The sequence below is a fragment of the Jaculus jaculus genome, chromosome 17, assembly GCF_020740685.1.
Source record: "Jaculus jaculus isolate mJacJac1 chromosome 17, mJacJac1.mat.Y.cur, whole genome shotgun sequence".
Taxonomy (NCBI): domain Eukaryota; kingdom Metazoa; phylum Chordata; class Mammalia; order Rodentia; family Dipodidae; genus Jaculus; species Jaculus jaculus.
In genome coordinates this window covers 20,220,101-20,243,538 of record NC_059118.1, presented here as the reverse complement: position 1 = coordinate 20,243,538, position 23,438 = coordinate 20,220,101, and the positions used below count along the sequence as shown (strand labels likewise).

The window sequence follows — 23,438 nt, the reverse complement described above, 5'->3', positions numbered from 1 at the left end:
GAATGGCTTCTTCCAGCTGTCAGCTGGTCTACATGGAGGAGGTTGCTGCTCACTTTTTTATTTATTTATTTATTTTTCGTTTTTTGAGGTAGGGTCTCACACTAGTCCAGGCTGACCTGGAATTCACTCTGTCATCTCAGGGTGGCCTTGAACTCACGGCGATCTTCCTACCTCTACCTCCCAAGTGCTGGGATTAGAGGCGTGTGCCACCACGCCCGGCATTTTTGGTTTTTTTAATTTATTTATTTTTCGTGCTGCTCACTTTTTAAGAGTTATTGGAACAACCACTCAGCTGGAAGACCACATGACAGGACAGCCTGGTTTCTTTAAAGTCATCACAGGCCCCTCTGCCACTCCCACTCAGCTGGCTTCTCTTGCTCAAGGACGCATTAGTTACCCGCTTTTCCCTGTCCCAACCCATGGCCTCAGATTGAGTCCTTGAGTTGCTGGAAGGCACCTTGCCCTTCCCCGCTCCCCCATCCCACAACCCTACCTCTATCCCTGGGTTCTCCGTCTGTGCTGAGCACTCTTCAAAGATTTTGTTCCTGTAGAGATCTTCCTGTATGGCCTCAACTGTGTCCTTTTTGTTTGTTTTTTGAGGTAGGGTCTTACTTTAGCCCAGGCTGACCTGGAATTCACTATGTAGTGTCAGGGTGGCCTTGAACTCACAGTGATCCTCCTACCTCTGCCTCCCAAGTGCTGGGATTAAAGGTCCGCGCCACCACGCCTGGCTCTGTGTCCTTTTTGGTATTAGGTCATTCCTCAGCCCATAAGCCTGATCACGTTCTCAACTCACACCTGGTAGTTCTTCCTCCTGCTCAGGATTGCTGGCTAAGCCGTCCTCTGTGTGACCTGCGTCCACAGTCTCCCTTCCCCTGCCCCTGACCTCAGCTTGCTTCCGTCACCCTGGGAACCTACCTTGCCTAGGACTGTTCACTCTCAGCTGACATTTGCTAGGTTCCTGCTGCATGTCAGTGCTGTCAGGCAGTGGGGAAAGGTGACAAAACCAGTCCCAGATTCATGGCACTGAGGTAGAGAACACATACACGAATCAACAATATAAGGAAAGTTCTATGAAGGAAGACATCGGAACAAGAGGACACGGAAGTAACCGGGGTGATAAGGCAAAGGATCTCTTATTTACACAAGACAGTGCAGGGAGACCTCTACCACAAAGAGCACACTCCTGGGTGTGGTGGCGCACACCTTTAATCCCTGCACTCAGCAGGCAGAGGTAGGAGAATTGCTGTGAGTTCAAGGCCAGCCTGAGACCAAATAGTGAATTCCAGTTCACTTGGGTTAGAGCAGGACCCTACCTCAAAAAAAACAAAACAAAAGAAACAAAAAGCCTGAAGAGATGGCTTAGCGGTTAAGGTGCTTGCCAGCAGGACCAAAGGACCCTGGTTCAAAACCCCCCGTGCCTACATAAAGTCAGATGCACATGCATCTGGAGTTTGTTTGCAGTGGCTGAAGGCCCTAGCACACCCATTCTCATTCTCTCTCTCTCTGCCTCTTTCTCTCTCAAATAAGTAAATAAATGGAGAAATATATTAAAAAATAAAACCATATGATAATAATGATAAATATAAGAGAAGCCCTCCAAAGAGCGGGGCGAAGGGCAGGCGAGGTAGAGGGACAGAGTGCAAAGACCTGGAGGCAGAATCAGCATTTGTGCTTGGCAGGAAAGAAAGGTCATGTTTTGGAGACAAATAAATGACAAGGAGAGTTAGAGGCGGTAAAGGATACTGGAAGAGGTTGTGCTTGAAGACTTTAAGGGATGAGATCTGGTATATATCCTACAAGGGGGTCTTGAGCCCCACTGCCACATGGCGAATGATCTTCAGGGCAAAGAGACAGAGGGCACGAGGCAACGCTGACTTGATTTGGACTCTCCATACCGGGGAATGTTCCTAGAGCCTTGTTCATACTAGGCAAGTATGCAATCACTCAGCTACATCACCAGCCTCCTCCATTCCTTTAAAAAAAATTTAAGTTTTGAGCTGGGTGTGGTGGCACACACCTTTAATCCTAGCACTCGGGAGGCAGAGGTAGGAGGATTGCCGTGAGTTCAAGGCCACCCTGAAACTACATAGTGAATTCCAGATCAGCCTAAGATAGAGTGAGACCGTACCTTGAAAAACCAAAATAAATAAATAAATAAATAAAAATTAAGTTTTATTGGGGAGGGTTGGAGAGATTGCTAAGTGGTTAAGGTGCTTGCCTAGAAAGCCTAACAACCCAAATATGATTCCCCAGATCACATGTAAAGCCAGATGCACAAAGTGGCACATGTGTCTGGAGTTAATTTGCAGTGACTAGAGGCCCTGGGGTGCTCATTCTTCTCTTGCTGCATGTGCACTTAGGAGGCTGAGGTAGAAGGATCACTATGAGTTGGAGACCCTGTCTTGGGGGGGGGATTATTGCTCAGCTGAGCATGGTGGTGCATGTCATTAATCCCAGAACTTGGGAGGCAGAAGTAGGAGGATCACTATGAGTTTGAGGCCAGACTGGTGCTACAGAGTGAGCTCCAGATCAGGTTGGGCTAGAGTGAGACCTTACGTCAGAAAAACAAACAGGGGCTGGAGAGATGGCTTAGAGGTTAAGGCATTTGCCTGCAAAGCCAAAGGATCCCAGTTCAAGTCCCCAGTGGCTGGAGACCCTGCCAGACCCATTCTCTCTCTCTCTTTCTCTCAAATAATAAATAAATAAAAATAAAATATTTACAAAAGAAAAACAAACTAAAAATTTTATTGGGACTAGAGAAATTGCTCAGTGGTTAAAGATGCTTGTTTGCAAAACCTAATGGCCTAGATTTGATGCCCCAGTACCCACATAAAGGCAGATGCACAGAGATGGTGCATGCATCTGGAGTTTGTTTACAGTGGCAAGGGGCCCTGTCATACATCTCTCTCCTTCCAAGTGTGTGTGTGTGTGTGTGTGTGTGTGTGCGTGTGTGTGTGTGTGTATATATTTTTTTTTAAATTTTTTGAGGTAGGGTCTCATTCTGGTCCAGGCTGACCTGAAATTCACTATGTAGTCTCAGGGTGGCCTCGAACTCATAGCAATCCTCCTACCTCTGCCTCCCAGGTGGCGTGCGCCACCACACCCAGCTTCAAATAAATATATAAATATTTTTAAAAAGTTATTGACAACTTTTATGTATGCAGAATCATGAGTTCCTCCCATGACCTTCCTTTCTCCCTACCAAATTTCTCCTCCTTCCTCTTCCCAACTGTTATGCAAGTCTGTGTAGCTAGTGTCAGCCACTGTGAGGTCATGAATATCAAAGCCACTTTTGTCTGGAAGACCCTACTAAAAAGCATTCCTCCCCTTCCTTTGGCTCTTACATTCTTTCCACCACCTCTTCTGCAGTGGTCCTCAGGGAACTTGCAGGATGTGAGAGAGATGTTTCAGTTAGTGCTGATCACTCTACTGTCATTTCTTCTCAGCATTTTGGTCACTGCCATCTAAAAAGAGAAGCCTTCGCTAATCAAAAGTGAGAGATTAATATGTGGGCATAAATATAAGTATTTGGAGGGCAGTTTGATTGGCATAACATATTCATTCATCCCTTCTAATTAATTAAAATTAATATGTTCATTTATTGTTTTGGGGATGGGGTATCATGTCTCTCAGGCTGGCTTCTACTTGTTAGGTAGCTGAGGGTGTTATTGAACCTGTGATCCTCCTGCTTCTGCCTCCAAGTGATGTGATTATAGGTGAGCCACCACACCAGGCCAAAACTGTTGTTTTTTGTTTTTGGTTGTTTTGCTCTAGCCCAGGGTGACCTGGAATTCACTATGTAGTCTCAGGTGACCTCAAACTCATAGCAATCTTCCTACTTCTGCCTCCCAAGTGATGGGATTAAAGGCGTGGGCCACCACACCCAGCTTTTTATTTTATTTATCTGAGAAAGAGACAGAGAGTGAGTATGGGTATGCCAGGGCCCATATGACTTTAAGTAAGTGAGTACTGGAGAATTGCAAGCAAGCACTTTACTGCTGAGCCATTTCTCCAGCCTGCAAAACATTTTTATTCACGTGTGTGTATGCGTGTGCATGTGTTTGGGGTCGGTGTCCAGGCCCTCTTGCCACTGCAAATGAACACCAGATGCTGTGCCACTTTTTGCTCTGGTTTATATAGGTGGGTGGCTTGGGAACTGAACCTGGGCTAACAGGCTTTGCAGGAAAGAACCTTTAACTGCTAAGCCACCTTCCCAGCCTCCCAGAACATTTTTTGAGACAGGGTCTAGCTGAATTACCCAGGCAGACTTCAAACATGAGAGTCTCCTGCCACAGCCTCTGGAGGTACAGGCCTATACCTCCATACCCTGCTTCATTTTACTTTCTTTTTTTCAAAGTAGGGTCTCACTCTAGTCCAGGCTGATCTGGAATTCACTGTGTAGTCTCAGACTGGCCTCAAACTCATGGTGATACCTCTGCCTCCCGAGTGCTGGGATTAAAGGTGTGTGCCACCATGCCCAGCTCATTTCACTTTTTATTTTTATTTTATTTTATTTTTAAGGTAGGGTCTTTGTCTCAGGGTAACCTCAAATTCATGGCAATCCTCCTACCTATGCCTCCTGGGTGCTGGGATAAAGGCATGTGCTACCACACCTGGCTCATTTCACATTTTAGAAAAATATGTTATTCATTTATTTGCAAGGAGAAAGAGAGAGAGAAAGAGAACACATGGTTGTGCCAGGGCCTCTTGCCACTGCAAATGAACTCTAGATGTATGTGCCACTTTGTGCATCTGGCTTTACTTGGGTACTGGGGAATCCAACCCACATCATTAGGCTTTGCAGGCAAGTGCCTTAACCACTGAGCCATCTCTCCCGCACCTCACTTCACATTTAATGCATTTAGGGGGAAAAACATCTGGTGGACACATCTGCCAGATGTGTTGGTGCACAGCTTTAATCTCAGCACTCCGGAGGCGGAGGTAGGAGGGATCATCAGTTCAAGGCTAGGCCTGTGACTACAGAAGAAGTGCCAGGTCAGCCTTGGCTAGGGGGAGACCCTACGTTGAATCCCCCACCCAAAAAAATCAGATCTTCATCCAAAACAAAACTATTCTTTCTCAATCTTCCTAATCTCTATAAACGGCTCATTAGGCTATCTTTGTCTTTTTTCTCTACATCTCCAGCACCCTAAATCCAGTCTATTGTTTGCCTTGTCCATTTCCCTCCATCCTCAGGCAGCTATCACCTTAGCCTGGTGTCCTGCACCAGCCTTCTCAGCTTTTTCTCTTCCCCTCTGCCCCCTACCCTCCACTCTCTGAATGCAGGAGTCAGGTGTCTTAGGTCACGTGTATTGAACTTCCAGTGATCCTCTTACTTGGGCCTCCCAGAGGGCTGGGATTAAAGGCACGTGCCACCACACCTGGCTTGAGGATCTATAATGAGGTGAAGCCAGGTACTAGAGTAATTCAAGGGAGAAGGGGGGAGGTCATGAAAGAGGCAGGGCTAGCCAGTCATGGGGGTATGTGCCTGTAATCCTAGAAATTGAGAGGTTGTAGCCCTAGGGTCATGAGTTCCAGTCTAGCATGGGCTACAGAACAAGATCCTGTCAAAAATGAGAAAGAGGAGGCTAGGCGTGGCGGCGCCCGCCTTTAATCCCAGTACTCGGGAGACAGAGGTAGGAGGATCACCATGAGTTCAAGGCCACCCTGAGACTACATAGTGAATTCCAGATCAGCCTGAGCAAGAGTGACACCTACCCTCAAGAAAAAGAGAGAGAGAGAGAGAGAGAGAGAGAAAGAGGGGATGTAGCAGTTAAGGTGCTTACCTGCAATGCCTAATGGCCAGAGTTCCATTCCCCAGTACCCATGTAATGCCAGATGTACTGAAAGGCCCAAGAATTCAGAAGCTCAGAAATACTATCACGCTCCAAGGGGAGCTTAAGCGGGCTCCTGCATACCTCAAACTCCAGGCTTTACTCTCTGTTGGAAGCAAGTAAAGAATCCCTCTTCTCATTATATCAGAGCCCACTCCTAATATAAAACTAGGTAAAAGGGCATGAGATAGCCCTCAAGGATGGGAAATGAGTAATGAAGTGAACCACTTATTTGGTTTCTGTAAATAGCCTGCACCATAAGCCTTAATAGCCCACACTGTAAGCCTTAGTAACTCGCACCATAGGCTGTAGCAGCCTGCCTCAGACCACCAAGGTCTTAGGAGGCTGATACCATACTCTGTTACCCCCACCTAAGGAATTGCACAAGTGCTGACCTCCAAGGTCACAGGAGACTGATACCACACTCTGCTACTCCCACCCAAGGACCTGCGCAAACGCTGACCACCAAGGTCATAGTCATAAGAGAGTGATTGGTCCATGAGGGGCTTGAGCAAAGTAAACTAATTGGCTTAGAAACTGTGGCGTGGCACAAACTGACTGGCTAACACCCTGCAGGAGCTCCTGATATTAAATAATGATTGGTCTAATACACAGGCTTTGTTAGAAACCCTATAAAAACTACCCCATTCCTGCATTCGGGGCTCTGCAGTCCTCTACCCCTGTGCGGTGTACGACTGTGGGCCCCAGCGCGCTTGGAATAAAATCCTCTTGCAGTTTGCATCAAGACCGCTTCTCGTGAGTGAGTGATTTGGGGTGTCGCCTTATTCGGGCAGAGCGTGGGGACCCCCTGCGGGGTTTTTTTTCCTACAGTACAAGGTGACACATGTATCTGGAATTCATTTTCAGTGGCTATAGGTCCTGGAGTGCCTATTCTTTTTCTATCTGCCTCTTTCTCTCTCATTCTCCCAAATAAATAAACAAATAAATAAATGACTTTTTTTAAAACGAGAAAGAGGGGGCTAGAGAGATGGCTTAGCATCGAAGGTGCTTGTCTGCAAAGCCTAAGGATACAGGTTTAATTCCTCAATAACCACATAAGCTAGATGCATATGGTGGCACGTGAGTCTGGAGTTCAATTGCAGTGGCTAGAGGCCCTGGCATGCCCATCGTCTCTCTCAAATAAATAACTAAAAATAAAATATTAAAAAAGCAGAGAGAAAGCTGGGCTGGAGAGATGGCTCAGCCATTAAGGCATTTGCCTGCAAAACCTTAGGACCCCAGTTGGATTCCCCAGTACCCACATAAAGCCAGATGCACAAAGTGGTGTATTTGTTTGAAGAGCCAAGAGGCCCTGGCGTGCATGCTCTGTATCTCTCTGCTTGCAAATAAATAAATAACAATATTAAAAAAATTAAAAGCTGGGCTGGGCATGGTGGCGCTCGCCTTTAATCCCAGCACTTGGGAGGTAGAAGTAGGAGGATTGCCTTGAGACAACATAGTGAATTCCAGGTCAGCCTAGGCTACAGTGAGACCCTACCTTGAAAAACCAAAAAACAAACGAACAACAAAAAAAAAAAATTAAAGGCTGGAGAGATGGCTTAGTGGTTAAGGCGCTTGTCTGCAAAGCCTAAGGACCCAAGTTCAATTCCCCAGTACCCACACAAAGCCACCTGCGCAGTGGCACATGCATCTGGAGTTCGTTTGCAGTAGCTTGAGGTGCTGGAACGCCCATTCTCTCTCTCTGCTTGCAAATAAATGAATAAATAATATTTAAAAAAATAAACAAAAGGATAAGAAATCGAGAGAAAGGGAAGTGACCAAGAGAAGGAGAGGAAAAAAAACAACAACCCACGATTAGGAAAGGGGCGGGCCCAGACCCATAGCCCCGCCTCCGGGTCCAGTTTGCGCTTTTTCTTCCAGACACTGGAACCTTTCTTCCCGGTACCGGGGGAAGCTTTTCCAGTGGGACCTTCCGGCTTCGTCGACCCTATTTCCCGTGTTGCGCTACGGCCTTTCTCTTTTTCTTCCGGTCCCTGGCGCTTCGGAAGCCGCGGCTTGCCGTGAGTTTTGGCTGAGGCATCCGATGCCATCTGCGACTCGGGGGCGGCGGCGGGTGGCGGGACGTGCGACGTCGGCTGCCGACAGGACAGGGGCACCGGCCGTGGGGCTGTGGGGAGCGGAGCTGCGGGGCGGGAGTGGTGCTCCTCGGGCCTCCTAGAGGGGATGGCGGCGGGGACGGCTGGGATACGCGGAGTCCGGGAGGACGCTCCGGTTCGTTTCCCGACGCATCGTTACTCGGGTTTGGGAAGCAGGACCGTGTCGTGCGGACTAAGCCGAGGTCGTAGGTCCAGGGTGTGCCGCAGTCTTACCCAGGCTTCTTGCCTCGTGGTTCTGCCAGGTCACACAGCCTCAGACGTGGCCCAGCCTTGGCGATCTTCAGCCTCAGTCTCTCTCTCGCTCTCACAGGTGCAGACATGGCCAAGTCCAAGAACCACACCACGCACAACCAGTGTAAGTACCCCGTGTCCCGGCAAGGATTGGTTGTAGGAACATGCTTCCTCCAATTAGCCAGGAGCTGATGGTTTGTTGCAGATTTGGGAACCAGGAGGTCCAGTTGAGAAACCTCCAATGGTTTGTATTCACCGATAAGGGTTTTCTTAACACAGATCGTAAGACCTGTGGGAAGTAATGGTTTCCCAGTCTTGCCCGCTGTGGCATCAGGTGCTCTTAGTAGAGGAAAGCAACTTTTCGGTCTTAACTCTATTTCCCCCTACAGCCCGGAAATGGCACAGAAATGGCATCAAGAAGCCCCGATCCCAAAGATACGAGTCTCTTAAGGGGGTAAGTGTGTAAACACAGAATCATAACGTGTCCCCTTTTGGGCATGAACAATCCAGGGCTTCTTGTATAGTGTTTTTTAGTTTTTTGAGGTAGGGTCTCATGCTAGCTCAGGCTGACCTGGAGTCCATTATGTAGTCTCAGGGTGGCCTTGAACTCATGCGATCCTCTTACCTCTGCCTCCCAAGTGCTGGGATTAAAGGCATGCGCCACCATGTCCAGTTCTCTTTAAAAAAGAACAAACAAATATATACTTTTTAGTTTCTTTGAGAGAGAAAGAATGGGTGCACCAGGGCCTTCAGCCCCTGCAAACGAACTCCAGCACATGGGCCACCTTTTACATCTGGCTCATGATGGTCCTGGGGAATCAAACCTGGGTCCTTTGGCCTTGCAAGGAAGTGCCTTAACAGCTAAGCCATTCTTTTTTTCTTTGCAAGTTTGAGCCTTTGAGCACTGGTAACTGTTCTTTGGACTTACCAGGCCTCCTAACCCTCTGTTCTTTTTTCCACCCTGCCATACCGATAGCAAAGTTGTCCTTGGCTTTTCCAGTCCCTGGTGCAACTTAACTGTTGAGAACAGAATGACCACCCATCTCCTTCGCTTGGCCAGAGACTGTAGGGGAAGGTGCAGTCTTGTTTGAGTACCTTACGATCTTTCTGAACCTCACTCACCAGCATTATGAACTCGAACTGATCTGTTAAGTGGGCTGGGAACAGCTTCTTACCCTCCTTTGGTGTGAGTCTGATGGGAAAGGTTGGTATCGAGGGGCTGGAGAGATGGCTCAGCGGTTAAGGCGTTTGTCTGCAAAGCCTAGAATGACCTGAGTTCAATAACCCACTACCCACGTAAAGCCAGATGCACAAAGTGGTGCACACATCTGGAGTTCCTTTGTGGTGGTTAGATGTCCTGGTGCACCCATTCTCTTATCTTTCCTTCTGCTTGCAAATAAATAAAATATTATTGATATTTAAGTGTTGCCTTCCTGTGCATGTGTGTGGGGAGGTGACTCTAGGTGGAGTGTTTATCTTAAAAAAAATTATTGCTTATTAATTTGAGCGAGAGAATGGGCATGCCAGGGCCTCTAGCCACTGCAAACACTCCAGACACACACACACTACTATGTGCATCTGGCTTATGTGGGTTCTGGGGAGTCGAACCTGGGTCCTTAGGCTTTGCAGGCAAGCACCTTAACCACTAGGCAATCTCCGGCTTTTTTCTTTCTTTAGAGTCAGAGGAAAAGGAGAGAGTGTGAGAATGGTCATGCCAGGGGTTCCTGCCACTGCAAACGAACTCCAGACACATGCACCACCATGTGCATCTGGCTTACGTGGGACCTGGAGAATAGAACCTGGGTCCTTAGGCTTTACAGGCATATGCCTTAACTGCTAAGTCCTTTTCTTTTTCTGCTAACTGTTCTAGGAAGTTCATGTCCTACAACCTTACCAGAGGGCAGCCTGCCATGTTTAAGGTTGGCCTCTTGCTGTCTTTACAGCATCAGGCACTTGCGGAAAGGGATTCCAGTAGATGACTTGGAGACCCTTGGGTGCTGCTTGCTACTGACACATTTCTTGCTTTGCAGGTTGACCCCAAGTTCCTGAGGAACATGCGTTTTGCCAAGAAGCACAACAAGAAGGGCCTGAAGAAGATGCAGGCCAACAACGCGAAGGCAATGAGCGCGCGCGCCGAGGCCATCAAGGCCCTCGTCAAGCCCAAGCAGTCCAAGCCCAAGCTCCCCAAGGGCCCCGGCCGCAAGCTCAGCCGACTCGCCTTCATTGCCCACCCCAAGCTTGGCAAGCGTGTTCGTACCTACATCGCCAAGAGTCGCAGGCTCTGCCAAACAAAACCCAAGGCCCAGGCTGCAGCTCCAGCTAAGGCCCCGGCCCAGGCTGCACCTTCCGCTCCAGCTCAGGCTCCCAAGGGTGCCAAGGCCCCACAGTAAAGCTCTCCGTCCACCAATGTAAAGACAGATGGACTGGCATGTCCCCTGGGCTGTTTGCAGATGGCAGGTGTCCTGGGCCATTTCTACAAATAAACTTACGGCAGGATCTGTTAACTGGCCTGTGTCTGTCTTCCTGAGCAGAGGTTGGAGGTGGAGTTGATGCCACCTTCTGAAAGTGGAAGATTTCAGCTTCCCACGGGTAGGGTGTGGGTTGGTCAGGAAACCCTGGTGTGCACGAGGTCTTAGTAAATGAAGTGGTTGGGGTTTCACTAGTTGGGTTGGGAAGTGGCCCTGCTGTTCCTCTACGTGACAGGCTTTTGGGGAGGGTGTATGGGGGGCCCAGATATTGAGACATGCTAGCCCAGGCTGGCCCTGAATTTGAATGCTGGGATTATACACAAGCCCCCATTCCCAGCTACAGATGTGGAACAAACAAATAGGTGTCCTGGATGCTGTCTGTAGAATGCAGTATTGGAGCCCTTCCTGGTTACTTAATCTTCAAAACTAGGGTTACTCAGTCCAGCCTTCTCAGAAAGGACTGTACTTACACCAGTGCAGCCTGGGACATGGTATTCCCCACCTGTGAAGTGTGTTAGATTACATGGATAGGAAGGGTTGGAGGTTGCTATGAGAAATCCCTTAGGGAGCTCTAGTCTGCAGGAGGCAAGGATCCTGTCTAAGGAGACCCCAAGTCAGGCTTCTATTCTTGCCCTGCAGAAGTGGACAGTGGGGTCAGTGTAAACAGGTTGTTATAACTAGGTACATTAAAAACTTCCTGCCTCCGGTCGTGTGGCTCAGTTTCTGAGGTCATAGCTGATACTTGATGCTGCCGGCCGCCCAAGGCTGTTTCAGGGAAACCTGGGAAGAGAAACACCCCCAAAGGCAGAAGGTGGGCAAAGCCCGGGTTATATCAAAAGGCAGTGTTAATGAGGGACCGAATGCAGTCTGTGTGGCATCCTGGTGCAGGAGGATTTGTCGGTAAGCTAAGCGAGACAAAGCTGGCCTGAAGCCAACTGGGCTTTCTCAAAAAACAACCTCCCAGGGCTGGAGAGATGGCTCAATGGTCAAGGTGTTGGCCTGTGAAGCCTAAGGACCCATGTTCTATTCTGCAGATCCCACGTTAGCCAGATGGACGAAGGTGAGGCAAGCACAGGGCCGCACATGCCCACCAGGCAGTGCTATCATCGAGTTTGATATCAGTTGCTGAGGTCCTGGTGTGCCTGTTCTCTTATCTCTCCTCTCTTAAAAAAAAAAAAAAAGACATAGTCCTGTCAAGCAGCAAATGATTGGCAGTCTTAATGGTAGGGTTTCTTCTGTGTATCAAGCCCATCTGGTGGGTAAAATGCTGGTTACAACTAAAAATGGCTCTAGTCATTGTCAAGCCAGGTCCCTATAAGAGTTGACATTTTGTACCCCAACTCCTGGACCCCGTCTGTATGTGCTGGTCCTGATCACTGGCCAGTAAGTTGGGTCTCAGAGGAAAGAGCTCGTCTACCAGGACTCCTGTCACCACCGCAGCCCATGGGTGTTGGCAAAACAGGCTAGTGAAAAAAGGCAGTCGTGGGCTAGAGATGGCTCGGTGGTTAAGGCAGTTGTTTGCAATGCCTAATGACCCAGGTTCGATTCCCCAGTACCCAAAGAAGGCCAGGTGCACAAAGTGGTGCATGCATCTAGAGGCTCTGGTGCATCCATTCTCACTCTTGCCTTGTAACACATATATTTGAAAAGGCAGTCATAGCTTGCAAATATATATATTAAATATATTTGAGAGAGAGGAAGAGGCAGATAGGTACATCAGGGCTAACAGCCACTGCAAACAAACTCCAGACATGCCTCACCTTGTACATCGGATTTACATGGGAATCAAACCGGATCCCTTTGGCTTTGCAGGCAAGTGCCTTAACTGCTAAGCCATCTCTCCAGCCCTGCTTTTTAAATTTTTTTTTTTTTTTTTAAGGTAGGGTCTTGCTAGTCCATGCTGACCTGGAATTCACTGTGTAGTCTCAGGGTGGCCTGGAACTCATGACAGTCTTCCTACCTCTGCCTCCTGAGTGCTGGGATTAAAAGCGGCATGTACCATCACGTCCAGCCTAGTATCTGCTTTTTTTTTTAAAGTTACTTTTTAATTGTTGCTTATTTTTATTTATTTATTTGAGAGCGGCAGAGAGAGAGAAAGAATGGGCATGCCAGGGCCTCCAGCCACTGCAAATGAACTCCAGACACGTGCGCCCCCTTGCACATCTGTCTTACGTGGGTCCTGGGGAATCGAGCCTCGAACCAGGGGGTTGTTAGGCTTCACAGGCATGCGCTTAACCACTCAACCATCTCTCCCTCCAGCCCTAGTACCTGCTTTTGATGAGAGTGATACCACCCTCGCAGCTCAGATTATAAATATGGTGGCCACCTGCTTGGCACAGATGTGGCTGGGTGGTACTGGATCACCGGCGTGCTGTGCAAGGGGCAGACAGTAGTGTTGGTGGTGGGGAAGGACCGCCCACAGCGTAAGTACTTCAGGAGAGGCCCTGTCCATACTGCCTTTATTATTACTCAAGGGGAAGAGAGGCCTTTGGGACCACATGGGTTGGCAGCGTCAGGGACTGGACACAGGGCTCAGCTATCAGCAGGCAGGGCGGGCACGCTGGCCAGGGCAGGCAGTAGCCGTGTGTATATGTCAATCCCACGCAGGAACACGGCCTCGTGCAGCCGCTCGTTGTGGTCATGCAGCAGCACGGGCGTGCGGTTCATGGGGGAGAAGCCCAGAGCCGGGACCCCCACCTGCGGGGGTGAGAGGGAGAGCGCTGTTAGGGGCAAGCCAGCATTTCCGGACAGCCCCACGCCCCGCACTGCCCCGTGAACAGCTCACCGCACGGATGTAGCGACTGTCGGTGGCAGCAGGGAAGATCTCTGGCTCCAGAGTGAGGTTCCTGAAGGGGAAGAGCCTGGTGACTCAGGAGGCAGACGAGGGGAGAAGCGGACATTCGAGAGAGGCAGGGATGGGGGACGGTGGGAGGAGAGGAGCAGGCAGCTAGGCTAGGGGAGGAAGGCTCATTAGTGCTCACATGTCCTCGCAAACTTTGCTGAAAGCCGCCCACCAGGGGTCTGCATCATCAGTACGTGTCACTCGGGGCTCTGTCCACTTCTAAAGAGGGGGAGAGACGGCAGGATCAGCTGGGACATTTGGCTCTCTTTCTCACAGAGTGGCCAGCGTAAGATATACGCACCCCCACTTGCCTTCCTACCAGACTTCCAAATGGCCAGTGCAGCCCCAGACTTGGGACCTTTCATGCCCCTCCTTTTTTTTTTTTTTTTTGAGGTAGGGTCTCACTCTAGCCCAGGCTGACCTGGAACTCACTATGTAGACTCAGGGTAGCCCTGAACTCACAGCGATCCTCCCTGTCTCCCATGTGCTGGGATTAAAGGCATGAGACCCCACGCCCAGCTATTTTCTTCCTGTCTATTGTCAACTGCCTCAGGCCTCAGACTGGTAGAATGTTCTTAGACTTTAAGGTTTTAATTTTTTTTAATTTATTTTTATTTACTTATTAGAGACAGAGACAGACAAAAAGTGAGAATGGGTGTGCCAGGGTCTCTAGCCACTACAAATGAACTCCAGACACATGCGTCACCATGTGCATGCATGTGGCTTATGTGAGACCTGGAGAATCGAACCTGGGTCCTTAGGCTTCACAGGCATGCGCCTTAACCATGAAGCCATCTCTCCAGCCCTTTTTTTTTTTGTTTTTCTTTTTGAGGTAGGGTCTCGCTCTAGTCCAGGCTGACATGGGATTCACTATGGAGTCTCAGGGTGGCCTCAAACTCACAGTGATCCCCTTATCTTGACCTCCCTGAGTGCTGGGGTCAAAGGCGTGTGTCCCCATGCCTGGCGAGGTCTTAATTTTTTTTCTTGGACGTTGTGTGCATACTCATATCAGAGTACATAATGCAAACATTTTATGCCTACCCTTCATGCTCTAAGGAGCATGGGGTGAAACTTGAGACTAATTTACCCTCACTGTATTGCCCAACACCCACAATGGCCTCTACGGCTAAGGCTCACTGGGTAAGCGAAACGTCTGTCAAAGCTAAGCTCAGACAGACCCAGGCGCATGTTGCCACGCTCTCACACACTCGGCGAGCCATCTCCCCCGGCACCCAGGCTCTCCCACCTTAGGCCTCACCTGAATAAACTCGAAGGTGACCCCGTCGCCAGCTGCCCGGCACCAGCTCTGCAGCTGCTCCTCGAAGGCCTAAGAGAAGGGGCACCAGCTGAGTCCCCGGAGCAGGGTTGAGACCCTGGACTCTCTTCCCCCAAACCCCGGGTGGAGGTGGCACCTTCAGGTCCACATCCGGTGCCACACGGAAATCAAAGCCTGCGCTCATGGTGGCAGGTACCACGTTGTAGGCCACACCGCCCTCCAGCTTGGTCAGGTTCACGGAGGTCACAGCCCCCTCCTTCAGGCCAGGGTTAGACTGCAGCCTGCGGTGGTGGTGGGGGGGGAGGGGGCAGATGAAAAGCTCAGCTTTCCTCTCGCCTGGCACAACTTCCCTGCAGAGCCACCCCCTACCCGGGCTGCCTCACCTCTGCTTTTCCTTCTCCCGGAATGCCAGGATGGAGCTCATGACCTTGTGCTAGGAGAGTTATGAGATAAGATGCTAGAGTGACCCAAGGACAGACCCTCCCGCCCCTCACAAACGCCCACGCTCCCTGTGGGCCACACACCAGCTTCTCTGAGGCGGTGTCCTCGATAAAGCGGGAGCCATGGCCTGGCTTCCCAGTGCACGTGACCCGCACCCCTACAAGGGAGTGGAGGGGAACAGAGTGTCGGCATGAAGAGGGCCAGAAACACAATCAGCCCTTGGGTAGGCCAAGATGTCGCCCTCTCATTCTAAGGTCCTATGGCAGGGCTCAGTTCCATTCTGAGCCCATGGCATAGTGTCTTTCCCTGGCCATAGTCAGAGGCCAGGGAGACAAAGATCTGGGGGAACTACTCAACTGTAAGAGCTCTGAGCAGGCCGCTGTCCCCACGTGTACAGTGAACCCCTCCCTCTAAGCCCATACTTACACCAAGGGCTCCGCTCGCTATAAAAGACAGTGAAAGCATCGGTGGGGTTGGCCAGACCTGAGGGAGAAAGGTTCACAGGGTAGAGGGATCCAGCTCCTCCCTGGGGCCTCTCTACCCTCTGCGTGGCTGCTTAGAGGCTTGCCAACTTGCTCACCCTCATCCAGGGCAAAGCCTGCCCGCAGAGCCTGGAACTCAGGCCGGTGCACGAACAGCTCCATGCCTTTGTGGCCTCCGACCTCCTCATCTGTAAAAGCATCAGCGATGTGAGATGGGGAAGCGGGAGCTCAGAACACATCCTCCCCCTCCTGCCCCCCGCCTTCCCAAAATGCATCTCCCCCAAGCCACGCCTACCAGGCACAAAGGTCATGTGGATAGTTCTAGGGAAATGGTGGCCGTCTTCCTTCAGCCTTCTCACAGCCTCCAGGTATCTGAGGGGGCAAAAACCAAGTGCTGAGGGAGCCACCAGATACTCAGGGTGACCCAGCAGGTAGGGTGGTAGGACACAGTCCTGTGTCCTGGACCCTATCCTACCATGGCCTGACAGGCTCTCCAGAAAAAAATCCTTGCCCCTCTCTGCCCCTCAGTCTCCCTATCCATGCAACAGTCATGACAGTAACACCTGCCTAAGGCAGAAGGTCAAGATGATCCTTGCTCTTATGTTTTCCCAATCACATCCCCACATTTCTGGCCAGTCCAGGGGGCCACAATGGGGCACCGGGACTGGAGGACACTCACTGGATGCTGACACTCTTCATGTCCTGGGTGCCCCTGGCATAGATGTAGCCCTCGGGATCCTTGAAGGCCTCAAAGGGGTCATGACTCCAATGTTCCTGGGGGCAGGGATGGGAAGAGGTGCCCACCATAGAATCCGGGTGGTGAGAAAGGCAAGAGAGGGCTGAAGAGAGTGGCTGATTGCCTTCCCGTCCCCTGCCTCCACCTCTGCCCTGGCCATTGAACCCTTGCTGGACAAAGGCCACTTGCGTGACATAGTCATGCCATATGGATGCCAAGAGTTAGTGTTGGAGGGCTGGAGAGATAAAGCCTAGGGACCTACCTGGGTTTGATTCCCCAGGACCCACGTAAAACCAGATGCACAAGGTGGCGCAATGCGTCTGGAGTTTGTTTGCAGTGGCTAGTGGCCCTGGTGTGCCCATTCTCTCTTTCTACCTGCCTGTCTCTCTCTTTCAAATAAATACAAATAAAATAATAGGGCTGGAGAGATGGCTTAGTGGTTAAGGTACTTGCCTGTGAAGCCTAAGGACCCTGTTTGATTCCCCTAGTACCCATGCAAGCCAGATGCACAAGGTAGTGCATGCATCTGGAATTCATTTGCATTGGCTGAAGGCCCTGGCACACCCATTCATTCTTTCTCTCTCTCAAATAAATAAATAAAATATTTTAAAATTGAGAAGCTTTTAAAAAAAACCCAATAAATCAGATATTAAATTTAATAAGAGTTAGTGCTGGGACCAGCACCATGGGCCTGAAGTTGGATTCTGAAATCTATGTTCTCTCTGTCCATCAGGCTTGCACATACCCCCCCCCCCCCACATACCTCAAAGACAGGCACCACATCGGTGTGGGAGTTGAGCAAGATGGAGGGGAGAGCAGGGTTGGTTCCTGGCCAGGTCAGCACAGTGATCACATAACCAGGTACTACCTGAATTGGGTTTGGACAGGAGGGGGTTAGCACTGAGCGATGAGGTGCCTCAAGCCCACTGCTTCTCACTACTCAGGGCCCCAGGCTCACCTCTATTTTTTGACATTTCAAATCCAGCTGGCGGGCTCTTTCCTCAAGGAAGGCTATAGCAGCCCCTGGAGGCACAAAGGACCGTGGTGCTCCCACTAGCCTGGAGATGGGCTACTACCTCTCTTAACAAGAGTCCACACCCGTCAGAGACACCTGCATTTGTTCCCCAAGGAACAAGAAGAAATCTTTGGCCAGCCAGTGACCTTCTGTGCAAGTTCAGGGGGAAAGTCCAGGATCCAAAGCAGGTGTTATCTTTCTTAAAGATGGTGAAGTTAGGGCCTAGAGTCCCATAGAGCCTCACCCATCATGCCATAACTGCTAAAACTCACAACAGGAATTTGGACCTATGTATCTGGATTCCCAGCCACCAAGCTGATTGCCTTAAAGAATGGGAGTTTTTATTTATTTATTTATTTGCGGTTTTTTTCAAGGTAGTGTCTCGCCCTAGCCCAGGCTGACCTGGAATTCACTATGGAGTCTCAGCATGGCTTCGAACTCACAGCCATCCTCCTACCTCGGCCTCTGCCCCGCTCACCCACCCATCACGAAGAAGCAAACAGGCCTGGTGGTTCAATAACAATGCTATTTTAATTCCTAAACCCCAGTGCCATCTCTACCTGCCTGCACACATTCTGCATTCCTTACAGTGCTGGGATTAAAGGTGTGTGCCTCTACCCCATTCCTGAGGCCCACCCATCACTGGCCCTGGGGACCCCGAGTTCTCACCGTAATCGGGCTTGGGCTGCACAGTGCGGATTCGCAGGTACTGGCGGAAGAGCGTCACGGACGGGTGCTCGCCCTCCGGACCCTTGCTGGACATGGTGCCGCGCGCGCGCGGGTAGAGCTGGGACAAAGCGAATGGCTAACTCCCACCACCCAGCAGCTGGGGCCCGGTGGGCTCCACCTGCATACCGGCCTTTCCCAGTGCAGTTCCACAGGGAGAGGGCATCTTGCTTTGGTGTCCCTATCCCGTGCCAGGCGCTGTGCAGGCTGTTTTCAACCCACTTTCTCATTTAACCGCCCCCCCCCAAAAAAAGCTCCAGGAAGTTTGTGCCTCTGAGTGCCCACTTTGCAGAAAAGAAAGTTGAGGCTCAGGGACAGCTAGGAAGTGGCTGATAACCGCCCTGAATCGGTGCCGTCTTCAAAATATTTTCCCCAAATGCCTGCCTTCCCCATCTGGGAGCCTCAGATCCTTCAACCCTTCCCCAAGCCTCCCCACTCCCCACCTGGCTCTCTCCTTGGTCTCCGGGCCCGTGCTCGCTTCTTAGCGCACGCTCTCGGGGCTGTGGCCGGGACTCCAGGGTTCACCGAGGTCGCAAGCTCAAAACCGCCCGGATCCGCCCACCACGTGGCGGGATCGTGGGGCGGAAACCGGAGTCTGCATGCAAGTCAGGGCCGTCCCAGCTCCTGCAGCCCGCTCGGCGCGGACGTCCCCGCCTGGCTCTGCGTGGGGCCTCCGCTGCTCTACTGGACGTAGAGATCCCGGACACCGCCCCTGGGGGTGTCCCCCGAGGCGGTCAGCTCCGCCCTGAGCTCCCGGGCTGTCCCTGCCCTGCCCCAGGCCACACCCCCAAGCCTGGTCCCGGAGCTCGATCGCCCCTCCTCCTCCTCCTCCTCCTTCTCCTCCTCCTCCTTTAGCCTCGCGACAGGGAAAGAGGGCGGGCCAGGAGCTAAAAGGCGCCGCTGCAATCTCTGCTCCCTGGGTTGCATTGACCCTTCTGTGCCTCTCTGATCCGATCCTCTCTCGTCCGTCTACCCTTTCCTTTCTTTTCTTTTATGATTTTTGTTTTTCGAGATAGGGTCTTGCTCTAGCCGAGGCTGACCTGGAATTCACTATGGAGTCTCAGGCTGGCTTCGAACTCACTGCGACCCTCCCACCTCTGCTGGCATTAAAGGCGTGCGCCACCACGCCCAGCAGTAAATCTTGCTTCCACTGCCCAGGGAGGCTCTCCCCGGGCTGCCCCATTCCGCTTGTAGAGGTTTGGAGTTAGTGTGTGCCCTCCCCACGCTGGGAACTCCGTGCAGGGGGGCGGGGGGGGGGGAGATGGGGTTGGTCCACGTGCCTGATTCTGGCCAGGCACAGAGTGGGCGTTTCAGACAATGTCAGCAATGAAGGAAATGCCCACATGATAGAAAACGTGTGACTCTGGGGCTGGAGAGATGGCTTAAGTGGTTAAGGCACTTGCGTGCGAAGCTTGAGGACCCAGTACCCACTTAACCAGGTGCACAAGGTGGTGCATGTGTCTGGAGTTTGTTTGCGGTGGCTAGAAGCCCTGGCACGCCCATTCTCTGTATCTGCCTGTCTCTCAAATAAACATATAAAATATTGGAAAAAAGAAAACGTGTGACTCTGACCATGCTACGAGGTGTGGTGAAATCCGCATTAACAGTGGACCTCACCATATAGTGTGGGGATTGAGTGTGAGGTGAAGGGCGAAAGTGACTGGGTGCCTCGTGAGAAGTGAGGAAACAGCAGCACCCTACACACAGTTATAGCTGCCCATCTGTGCACCTGGCTGCTCCTTGTACACCCACCTAGCTTTCTACCCTGTGCGCCAAAGGTTGAACCAGCTTGGGGGATGGTGGGTAGGGCATTGACAACTTGACTTCAACCATTGGACCAAGGAGAGAGACAGGGAGAGCTTAGGAAGGGTTTGTCCCACCCTCGTTGGGGTTGAAGTCTCTGGCTGCTCACCCACCCATAACAAAGAAGCAAACAGGCCTGGTGGTTCAATAACGATATTACTTTAATTCTTAAACCCTGGCGCCATCTCTACCTGCACACATTCACTGTGTTCTTTACTCGGTTCAGCTGCAATGTGACCCTCCGCCTCCCACTAATCCCAGTGGAAACGCAGCAGACCCATAACCCACGCCCCCAAGTCTCCCAGTCCCACTCCACCAAGAGCTTCACTTACCCAGTCAGTCTTACAAGCCCTCTCCCAGTTAGACATTACCATCACACCCATTTTACAGATGAGGAAACCAAGGCAAAGAGAAGCAAGGGCAGATAGTGAGGAAGTGGTACACTCTTGGACTCTTGGGCTGCTAAAGGACCTCCCCTCCCCACAGACTCCTCAATCTCCAAGCAGTCCCAGATTCGCTCTGGCTTCCTACCTCTCCCAAAGCAGGTGAGAAGATACAATATGTCACACTCCAGGTAAGACAAATACACTTTTATTTATTGCACCTGTGAAATGAAATGAGCAATCCTGGCTGGGCCTATCTGCCCTCAGTCCTCCAACCCCAGCCAGGGAGGGTTAGGGTTAGAGAGTGCCGTTAAACCCTTCAAAGCCACTTCCCACCTGGGAAGTGGGCTAGTTCAAGGCAAATGGTCAAGGAAGGCCAGCAGGGCGAGGTGGAAGTCCTGCGGCTTGTGGAGGTAGCAGGCATGGCCCGCATTTGGTAGTTTCACCACGGAGTGGTTGGGCAGGTGGCGGAGCTGACGTAGCGACTCCTGTGCCAGGGTGTGGTCCAGTTCCCCATAAAGGATAAGAGTTGGGGTCTGCAGGGCAAGGCAAGAGACTTTAATCCTGGGGCCTGGTGAGGCTCTGCCACCTAAGCTGTTCCCATAGGGAGCCTTCCTCATAACACCCCACCTCTTCCCTTCTTTCCATCCACGATCTGGGGGGGGGCATCTCCCTGACTGCTCCCGCGTGACACGGGCCAGGATCAAGTGGCAGGATCTTGGGAGGTCCTTCTCTAAATACCTTTACAGTCCAGAACTGCTCTGGGGTGTAGTCCTGGGTGGAGGTGGGTGCAATGGGCACAAATCCACGTAGCTGATGGTGGGCTCGCATCAGGAAGGGCAGAGCATAGCGGCCACTCAGAGAGGGGCTCACTAACACGGCCTTCTGCACCTCCAGGTCCTGCAGCACCCGCTCCAGCAGCTCGGCTCGCCCAGCCGCCGTGCTTGTCTCCTTGGAAGGTGCCGAGTTACCAAAACCTGGGAACAGATGCAGCCCGAGAGGGGCTAGGAAGTGCTCAGGACTTCCTGCTCATCACGGTGGGGAACAAGAGATGGGGCCCAGTGGCACATGGTACAGCCTACCCGGCAATTCCTGGGTGCAATTATTTGTAATACAACTGGCCTGCCTGAAAACACTTTTCAGAGATTAGGGAGATGGGTCATCAGTTAAAGATGCTTATTTACAAAGCCTACTGACCCGGATTTAATTCCCCAGCCTTCCATATAAAACCAGATCTCAAAAGTGGCCCAGGTACCTAGTGTTCTATTTGCAGTGGCAAGAGGCCCTGGTGTGTACACACACACACACACACACACACACACACACACACACTGCCCCCCCCCAAAAGAAAAGAACAGGCTGGAGAAATGGCTTAGCGGTTAAGGTGTTTGCCTGCAAAGCCAAAGGACCCAGGTTTGATTCCCCCCCAGGACTCACGTAAGCCAGATGCACAAGGTGACACATGCGTCTAGAGTTCATTTGCAGGGGCTGGAGGCCCTGTCATACCCATTCTCTCTCTCTCTGCTTCTCTCTCAAATAAATAAATAAATAAAATATTTTATTTTATTTGCAAGCACACAGACAGAAAGAGGCCCAGGCACACCTATTCTGTTTCTTTTCTCTCTGCTTGCGAATAAATAAATAAAAATATTTTTAAAAAAGAAAGGGCCTTTTCCATTTCACAATTATGTCCCTTAATAGTATGGTGCTTTGGGCTGGAGAGATGGCTTAACCATTAAGGCACTTGCCCGTGAAGCCTAAGGACCCAGGTTCAATTCTCCAGGTCCCATAAACCAGATGTACATGGTAGCACATGCATCTGGAATTCATTTGCAGTGGCTAGAGGCCTTGGTATCCCCATTATCTCTCTCTCTCTGTTTCAAATAAAAATAAATTAGAAAAATTTAAAAAAATAGCGTGTTTCTGAACAATGTTACCAATTGTATCATGATCATCAAAAGTCGGACAAAGCCAGTATGGTGGTGCACTCCTTTAATCCCAGCACTTGGGAGGCTGAGGTAGGAGGATCACTGTGAGTTTCAGGCCAGCCTGAGACTCCATAGTGAATTCCAGGTCAGCCTGGACAAGAGCGAGGCCCTACCTTAAAAAACTAAATAGAAAAAAAGTTTTTTTTTTTTTTAAATACCATTCTTTTAAAAATATTTTATTTATTTGAAAGAAGAGAGAGAGAGAGACAGAAAGACAGACACAGAGAGAATGATCATGCCAGGACCTCCAGCTGCTGCAAACAAACTCCAGACGCATGCACCACCTTGTGTATATGGTTTACCTGGGTCCTGGGGAATCTAACATGAGTCCTTAGGCTTTGCAGGCAAGCACCTTAACCGTAAGCCATCTCTCCAGCTCAAATGCCATTCTTTAAAAAAAAAAAAATATTGAGCTGGGCATGGTGGTGCATGCCTTTAATCCCAGCATTTGGGAGGCAGAGGTAGGAGGATCGCCATGAGTTCGAGGCCATCCTGAGAGTACATAGTGATTTCCAGGTCAGCCTGGGCTAGAGTGAGACCCTACCTCAAAAAAAAAAATTGTATATATATATATGCTTTGTAGGCAAGTGTCTTAATCACTAAACCACCTCTCCAGCACCCCCAAAAAAGTTTTTTGAATATTTAATTTATTTACTAGAGAGAGAGAGAGAGAGAGAGAGAGAATGGGCACACCAGGGCCTCTGGCTATTGCAAAAGGTTTTAAAATGTTACAAAAGCAAGTCCTCTTTTATACTTTTTTTTTAAAATATTTCTTTTTTAAAAAAAAATATTTATTTATTTATTTATTTGAGAGCAACAGACACAGAGAGAAAGACAGAGGGAGAGAGAGAGAATGGGCGCACCAGGGCTTCCAGCCACTGCAAACGAACTCCAGACGCGTGCGCCCCCTTGTGCATCTGGCTAACGTGGGACCTGGGGAACCGAGCCTCGAACCAGGGTCCATAGGCTTCATAGGCGAGCGCTTAACCGCTAAGCCATCTCTCCAGCCCTTAAATATTTCTTTATTTGAGAGAGGGAAAGAGAGAGAAAGAAGCATATAGAAAGAAAGAATGGGGAGATGCCAGGGCCTCCA

The 23,438-nt window shown here is 50.5% G+C and overlaps 3 protein-coding genes across 9 annotated transcripts in view; 1 reads left to right on the top strand and 2 right to left on the bottom strand.

Moving 5' to 3' along the window:
- The first annotated feature begins 7,765 nt into the window (after positions 1 to 7,765).
- Positions 7,766 to 10,689, top strand: Rpl29 (ribosomal protein L29). 2 transcript variants are annotated; one of them, XM_004664183.2, is made up of 4 exons: positions 7,766 to 7,858; positions 8,265 to 8,309; positions 8,575 to 8,639; positions 10,216 to 10,689. In XM_004664183.2, exons 2-4 carry the CDS (start codon positions 8,273 to 8,275, stop codon positions 10,573 to 10,575), a joined length of 462 nt encoding a protein of 153 aa, XP_004664240.1. In that variant the 5' UTR covers positions 7,766 to 7,858; positions 8,265 to 8,272; the 3' UTR covers positions 10,576 to 10,689. The 2 variants fall into 2 exon arrangements, with proteins under 2 accessions (XP_004664240.1, XP_044993023.1); XM_045137088.1 differs by having other exon boundaries at positions 7,825 to 7,858; positions 8,197 to 8,309.
- A 2,388-nt stretch (positions 10,690 to 13,077) lies between these two features.
- Positions 13,078 to 18,848, bottom strand: Acy1 (aminoacylase 1). Its single transcript, XM_004664306.3, has 15 exons — positions 18,615 to 18,848; positions 18,115 to 18,232; positions 17,389 to 17,453; positions 17,194 to 17,298; positions 16,374 to 16,468; positions 15,990 to 16,066; positions 15,793 to 15,882; positions 15,639 to 15,695; positions 15,296 to 15,369; positions 15,155 to 15,204; positions 14,908 to 15,052; positions 14,754 to 14,822; positions 13,635 to 13,714; positions 13,439 to 13,499; positions 13,078 to 13,350 (listed from the first exon to the last, which is right to left on the bottom strand). Exons 2-15 carry the CDS (start codon positions 18,206 to 18,208, stop codon positions 13,186 to 13,188), a joined length of 1,227 nt encoding a protein of 408 aa, XP_004664363.2. The 5' UTR covers positions 18,209 to 18,232; positions 18,615 to 18,848; the 3' UTR covers positions 13,078 to 13,185.
- Positions 18,849 to 20,549: 1,701 nt separating this feature from the next.
- The window catches only part of Abhd14a (abhydrolase domain containing 14A), a 10,815-nt gene continuing 7,926 nt past the window's right edge, over positions 20,550 to 23,438 (bottom strand). For all 6 annotated transcript variants that reach the window (XM_045136775.1, XM_004664305.2, XM_045136778.1 and 3 more), the window contains exons 4-5: positions 21,099 to 21,334; positions 20,550 to 20,893 (exon numbers count right to left, since the gene is read on the bottom strand). In XM_045136775.1, the coding sequence (XP_044992710.1) occupies positions 20,711 to 20,893; positions 21,099 to 21,334 (419 nt within the window). In that variant the 3' untranslated portion in view covers positions 20,550 to 20,710. The remainder of the gene's footprint in view (positions 20,894 to 21,098; positions 21,335 to 23,438) is intronic.

What these genes read in the sequence shown, in the direction of transcription:
- Rpl29 (XM_004664183.2), top strand. Translation starts at nt 8,273, where the DNA reads ATGGCCAAGTCCAAGAACCACACCACGCACAACCAGT. An exon ending in CCACACCACGCACAACCAGT is followed by an intron (nt 8,310 to 8,574) that starts GTAAGTACCCCG and finishes TTCCCCCTACAG; the next exon opens with CCCGGAAATGGCACAGAAAT. An exon ending in GATACGAGTCTCTTAAGGGG is followed by an intron (nt 8,640 to 10,215) that starts GTAAGTGTGTAA and finishes CTTGCTTTGCAG; the next exon opens with GTTGACCCCAAGTTCCTGAG.
- Acy1 (XM_004664306.3), bottom strand. Translation starts at nt 18,208, where the DNA reads ATGTCCAGCAAGGGTCCGGAGGGCGAGCACCCGTCCGTGACGCTCTTC. An exon ending in AGGCTTTGCCCTGGATGAGG is followed by an intron (nt 15,696 to 15,792) that starts GTGAGCAAGTTG and finishes TTTCTCCCTCAG; the next exon opens with GTCTGGCCAACCCCACCGAT. An exon ending in TCACCTTCGAGTTTATTCAG is followed by an intron (nt 13,715 to 14,753) that starts GTGAGGCCTAAG and finishes CCCCCTCTTTAG; the next exon opens with AAGTGGACAGAGCCCCGAGT.